Raw genomic sequence first — 7,244 nt, forward strand, 5'->3', positions numbered from 1 at the left:
AAACTGAGACATCATTACCGTGGAATTATTTTTAGTAACAAAGTTCCATTGGAATGTTTTATAATATTGTTGGCTAAGTCTCTGTGACTTTAAAGCCTTGACGTCACAGAATATCAATGTATGTAAGGTTGGAATTTTGACACATTTAGTGGTGACAAGAAATTGGAATTGTGAAATGAGCATAATTGGAATAGTGTCCAGTCGATCTGTTCATGAAGGAAGGACCATAAAGAGACATAGTATGCATGTTTATAACATGGCATGACATATGTTTAATTCAAATGGTTAGTTGATTACTCGATGGTTGAGGGTCGAGGGTATTCCAACCCTATGGTTGATTAGACCCATAGTATGTTGGCATTCCAACCTGATGGTTGAGGGCCGAGGGTATTCCAACCTGATGACCCATAGTAGGTTGGCATTCCAACCCGATGGTTGGGTACCTAGGGTATTCTAACCCAATTGTTGATTGGACCCATATTATGTTATTTTGTATATGTGTTATTGTTTGTGTGTTGGTACTTTAGGGGAACTCACTAACCTTTGTGCTTACAGTTTTGGTTTATGGTTTTAGGTTTTTCTTTAGATTGTGGCAAGGTGAATGCGTGATTGTACACATCCCCATGTTTTGGGGACTTATCATTTCTGGGATACTCTGATAATGAAATGTTTTGAAACCTATGTTGTAAATGACTCTGATTTTGAATAGTGTTTTTGGACACAATGGTTTTGTTAACACTTTTTAGGGAAACGATTGTTTTGAAAAAATTCAAATTTTATTGAAATTTTATGGATGTTACACCAAAATAATTTCAATATCTAATATTTTACAATAATATTGATTTAGCTTTTTATAGGTAGATATTGTTTGGTAGATGCGGACTTGCCTCATACAAGTAAACTAATGGCACCATATAGAGGTGTTCGATATCATTTAAAAGTAGGCCTGACAATCGTGTCGTGTTCGGGTTGGCGGGTCAAAATACACCAACCCGAACACGACCCATTTAACTATACAGTCACAGGTTGGCGAGTTTGGAACATAAACTCATATATGACCCATCAACCCACTTATTTATACGGGCTCACAGGTTGGCGTCATGGGTCAGATTTAGGTTCGTGGGTTCGGGTCAGATTCTATAAATAAAAATAGATAATTAAACATGAACAAATTCTAGATGCAAATGAAAATTAAAAACATTCATGAAAAATGTTTAAACTAAAACATTAATACAAACACAGATAAATCAAGTGCTAATGTAATCGCCACAATTCCCATTTTTTCTCCCAAAGAACAAAGTTGATTCTCCAACACCGTTTTCTTCTTTATGAAGAATTTCAACATTCAAGTAGAAACAATATGCAAGGTTAAAATACACATGAGTAAAAAATGTATAAATGTCATTAAAAATAACTTACCAGACATCAATACTTAATACAATGATATCCTATAATAGTATCCTACCTTCCTACGAATAATATTTAATACATTTAAAAAATATAAAATTTTTTTTATTAAAATTCTAAACCGGTTGGCGACTCAACCTGTATGTTTTTTGACAAACTCATGTATGACCTGTTTAATATTAAACAGGTTGATGGGTTAACAGGTTGAAAAACTCAACCCAAACTTGTTTATCTCATGTCGTGTTGTGGGTCGTGTCGATAATTGACATGCCTATTTAAAAGAGTACTTCATGTGCACTCCTCAAAATTCAAAAGGAGTTGTTTAATCATCATCATGTTTCCTTATGTTATGCCATTGAATGAGCTTTTTATGTCCTCAAAAGAAGGCTTCCGATCATTCGAAGTAAAACAGAACCATTTTACTCTTGTGAAACACAATCTGCCATATTTTTGGCATGTTGTATTCTACACAACTTTCTACTAGATCAAGACCGCGACATAAATTTTGAAGATGAAGTGATGCAGGATTCTTACATGGACCACAGGAGCAAGAGTGTCATAATTCAACAGAAACAGATGAGAGTAGTAGTAGGTCAGAGCAACTAAGGAATGCAATTGCAAATGAAATATGGGCAAATTATTTGACACATTCAAATAATTAAATTAATATGTAAAACTAGTTTCCTATTTATACATTTAGTTTTTCAATTTCACATTGTATTGAAGATTGGTTTTTGAGATTATTTATGTTATTTACCTTCCATATTTATCATTAGTATTATGTTAAAAGTTTCCAAAGAATTTATGTGGTCTAACAATGTATCCTTCTTTTATATTTTTTTTTCCTATGTTCAAAGTCATCATGAACAAACAGGCAGCCAGTGGTAGTAAAAAGAAACAAGTTAAATGGTCAGAGAAAATGGATTATGCATACATTCAAGCAATGATTAAACAACAAAATATATGCAATAGGATAAATGGTAGTTTTACACCAATTGCATATGCTCGAACGGTTGAGGTGTTTAACACAAAGCATCAAATGAGTATTACCAAAAGTAATTTAAAGAACCACTACAAAACCTTAAAAACACATTTTTCTCAATGGTATGATTTGTTTAAAGGAATTTCATTGAGTGGGTTCTCTTGGAATTTGTCTACTCAACTAATAGAAGCGGAGGAAGAAGTATAGGATAATTTAATACAAGTGTTCCTTTTATGTCTATGTTAGCCTATTTTAAATATTTTATGTTATTGTTTGCATTATTAATTATGTTTGTGTTGTTAAACAGTCAAAATCTTAGGTTGCGTCGTTAAAGATAAAAAAAAGGTGGCAAACTTCGATGATATGTTGGTATTATTTGCAAGGGATAGGGCGTCTGGTGCACATGTTGATACAACAAAAGAAAGATATGTACGATTAAATAAAAATGAAAAAAATTCAAGTAGAAACAATTGCAGAAGTTGATGAGTTTTTAGTTACCAGTGAAGTTCATTTGGAGAACCAATACGTTGATGTTGATGGTGACATTCAGGGGGTTATTACAACTCCTTTTTCACCATAACAGTCTTCAAGTGTAAAGAAGTGTAAGAGTAAAAAGATGAAATTTGAAGAAGAAGAAGAAAAAGAAAAAGATTTTAACTCAAAGATTATGAAATCGGTTGATAATGTAGTTGTTGCTATCAGGGAGTGTGATATAATATTTGATAGAGGTTATCATCGGGAGTATAAGGAGAATAAATTTATAGAGAATTGGAGTTGGTGGGTTTGGAACCCTATGAATTACCGAGGACTTGAAATTTTTTGGCAGCAAGTCAAGTAAAAACTAGGACATTATTTAATTGTCACTTCATATACGGATAGATGTCCTCAAACATATGATGGGTGCACGCAATTGTTTTTGGATGAGTTGGTGTTTTTTTTTTTTTTTTTTTTTTTGAGTTGTTTGTTTTTTTTGTTTTGCATCTTGAATACAATTGACGATTACTATATCAAAAAAAGAAAATCTTTTGTTAATGTTTTGAGGGGAGGAGGAGGAAATGGAGAGAGTTGGTTTGGGAAGGAGGGGGATATTTACTAATAAAATTAAGGGTATAAATGTCATTTTTTTTCCATCTAAAATGATTTGTTTTTTTTTTTTTTCGAATTCGCGAGCACGAAATAATTTATTTTTTCTGTTCCCTTTTTTTTTTCTTTAATGAAGTCGGGAGCGGGTGTAAAATTTCGCTATAAATATTTCTTTATTCTTGACAAGAACAGCTGCTCTGTCCCTTTCATATTTTACAAATCAAGAATCTCAAATCTATGGCGGACAGAAGTCAAAACATGTTCAGGAGGGTTCAAGCTTCGGCCTCAATGGCGTCTGCTGGCGGCGGCCAAGACGAGGCGGAGAATCCAATGGTCAACCGATCCGATAATAGGCTGCCGCGGTTCGCCCAATCGGCACCGCAGCAGCAGATGTTTCAGCCATCACGAGCGCCACACAGAGTCTGTCCGTCATGTACGGTGGAGGAAGACGAGAATGTGATTCCGCTGGAATCCGATTCCAATTTGGGCTCAGGAGGGACTTTGATGGAAGACGTGGATGATGATGTCTGGATCGATTATGATTTGGGGCAACATCAGAATCACCATTCTGATAGTGGATATTCGAGTTCTAGCCCGGTTTCATCGCCGATCAGAGATCCAACCAGAGAAATTCCGGTGGTGTTCACCGATCCAGACGTGCTCGATTGCCCGATCTGCCTCGAACCATTTCGCTCTCCAATCTACCAGGTAATTTATAATTCCCCTCTTTCAATTCAAATCCATGAATACACATATGCTCTTGTTTTAACAATGCATTTGCCATTGTAGTGTCAAAATGGGCACATAGCATGCTCCTGTTGTTGCACGAAATCGAATCACAAGTGTCCATCATGCTGCTTGCCGATTGGATTCAACCGATGTCGGGCTATGGAGAAGCTAGTCAATTCAATCACAGTAGACTGCGAAAACAAGGAGTATGGATGCACAGAGCCATTGATTTACCATATGAAAGCTCAGCATGAACAAGTATGTAGCCATACATTATGTTTCTGTCCTCTTTCATCCTGCCGGTTTACCGGTTCTTACGTCAACCTGTACGTCCATTTCCGCACCCATCATTCATCTTCTGCTACTTCCTTCATCTTCAACACGACCTTCAATATTGATGTCAGAATAGGTCAAAAGTATGTAATTCTTCAAGAACAGAATGAAAGGGTCATCTTCATCCTCAACCATGACATTCAAGGACATGGGAGAGTTTTTAATGTGGATTGCGTAGGACCAAACGTATTTAGGACTGCTTTTGCATACAAACTTAGTGTGAGATGCTCGGAGACATGTTTCTCGATAAAGAGTGTACCTGAGGTGAGTGGAAAGTGGGAGCAACATACCCCCAACAAGAACTATCTAATCATCCCATCTGAGATCTTGAGGTTCACCATAGAATTACGTATAAAGAAAAGTTTTCTGGTCTGGTGATGGGATAGAGTTGGTGAAAAATATAGGACTGGTGTGTAAGGGATTGTATTAGTTTAGCTGCAGCCATGGTCACCTCGGCTGTTTTTTAAATGAGAAAGGTGAAAATGGAAGTTTTGATGAAAAAAAAAAGGTCCAAGTTGGTTGTCAAGTTTGTCATGAGTTGAGAATGAAAAGATTTTTTTATATGTTAGTCGCAGGTGAAGAAACAGTTAAACTTCATAATTCAAGATTGAAGATACTGACAAGATAATATAAATTATTGCTTGGTTGCACTAACCATTCATCACATCTTACCCGTTAGTAGAGAAATTGGTTGTTTGAAGAAAACTAGCTGATTGATGTTAGTTGGAGGCTAAAATTTGTTGCTTTTATTTGTATATAAATGTTTGACAAAAGTAGTTGTTCGATTTTAAAGTATAAAATTACATAAAAATCAAACCTAAAAGCATTGAAAAGCTAAAAGATCCAAACAACTACTTGTACTTGGGGTTTGTTCGGCAAAACTAACTCGTAGTAAGTAGCTTGTAGCGGTTAACGTTTTGTTAAACCCTATGTGAAGTAGCATTTGGATTTTGAGCGTTTTGTTTAAACTAAATGTTAGAAGCTTGTAGTGCCAAACAAGACTTTTAGTTCAAAACGGAGATTTTTGTCAAACGCTAGAAGTTAGAAACTCTCAAACGCTTCCAAACGTTTTGTGTCAAACACGCCTTTGAAGTAACTTTTGAATTAAAAGATTTTTGTTTAAAATAAAATAAAAGACCATATTATCGAATGAGATTTTTTTTCTTTAAAACTAAAAACTAAAATATTCCAAAAAAAACTTTGATCAAAATACACCATACACGTGAAAATAAAATAAAATTAATTACTTATGTGTTATATCAATTACCCGATTCCTTTAGAATTTAGTTAAATCACTAATATCATGATGAGTTTTGTCGAGGGAAAAAGAAATGTAAAAATTATTAAGATACCAATCATGATTGATTAATTATATTGGGTATTTTTTTTTAATGAAAATACAACAAAATAATAAAATTTATATAGTTTGTGGTTAATAATTCGTTTGCTTGATATATAATTATATACCATTATCATACATACTTATAAAGCTAGCATTTTTTCTTGAATCTCATGCATTTGAAACCTCCATTTTTTTTTTCTTTCACCACATTCATTTCAAACTCCTATGACTTTTCAATTTCTTTATAATAATAATTATAATTTGATAATTAGGTTAAATAAATATCAAATCTAAAGTGTATTCATATATAAACTAAATTTCAATATTAAAATAATATATTTAATTCTACTTTTAAAATTATGTTTTTTAACTTTTAACATATTTTACTTAATTTATTAATTTTAATTTATTGTTCGATGTAAACCATTATCATTTTAAATGTATAATTTTTGAACAATTTGTATAAAATACTTAAATTATTAATTAAAATATAACATTATAGGTTCAACTTAAATATAAATTTTATTTAACTTAAATAACCCAAAGATTATTTTATAAATAATTAAAAGTGATAAATTGTAGTGTCTTTCTAATAATGATTGTAAGTTGGTTAATAAGGTAAAATAAATATCAAACCTAAAGTGTAATCATAATAAAACTAAATTTCAATTATAAAATAATATATTTACTTCTATTTATAAAGTTATGTCTTTAAATTCTAACATATTATACTTAATTTTTTAGATTTAAAATGTTGTTGCATGTAAACCATTATTAGTTTAAATCTACAATTTTTCAACAGTTTGTACAAAATACTCAAATTGTTAATTTAAATATAACATTACAGTGTCAACTTAAATATAAATTTCAGTTCCACTAAAAAAACCAAATAATATTTTGTAAATAGTTAAAAGTGATAAATTATAGTGATAAATGTAAAAATTAAATTGTAATATGAGTTTGACTAAGATATTTTCTAAATATATTTATATAATCGTTAAAAAAAATTTAAATAAGTAGCTTAAAATAACTTATAATAACAATAGTTAAAAATAACTCTATATAAATGATTATATTGTTACCTTTAAAATCAAAAAATAATATTTGATGTTTTAAATAATTATAATGATAGAAATTAAAACATTAAGCAAATAAATTTTAAAAAATTAGTTAAAAATAACAACTATAAATAATATTAAACCATATATAATATTTAATTTTATTGATGTGTAACTCGCGAGTAGAAGTCATTCAAACGATTTGACATTATGACATTATAATAGATTTATATATTATCATATAATTCAAAATAATCAATATATTATATCAAATTAATATACGAATTATTATATCAAATTTAACAACAAC

At 31.4% G+C, this 7,244-nt stretch overlaps 1 protein-coding gene across 1 annotated transcript; it reads left to right on the forward strand.

Moving 5' to 3' along the window:
• The first annotated feature begins 3,599 nt into the window (after nucleotides 1-3,599).
• On the forward strand, nucleotides 3,600-5,195 carry LOC145031927 (putative E3 ubiquitin-protein ligase SINA-like 6). The gene is made up of 2 exons (XM_078980581.1): nucleotides 3,600-4,180; nucleotides 4,262-5,195. The coding sequence occupies exons 1-2, from the start codon at nucleotides 3,710-3,712 to the stop codon at nucleotides 4,910-4,912; spliced, it is 1,122 nt and encodes a 373-aa protein (XP_078836707.1). The 5' UTR covers nucleotides 3,600-3,709; the 3' UTR covers nucleotides 4,913-5,195.
• The last annotated feature ends 2,049 nt before the right edge of the window (nucleotides 5,196-7,244 follow it).

The sequence above is a fragment of the Lactuca saligna genome, chromosome 2 (assembly GCF_052625555.1).
Source record: "Lactuca saligna cultivar CGN05327 chromosome 2, ASM5262555v1, whole genome shotgun sequence".
NCBI lineage: Eukaryota > Viridiplantae > Streptophyta > Magnoliopsida > Asterales > Asteraceae > Lactuca > Lactuca saligna.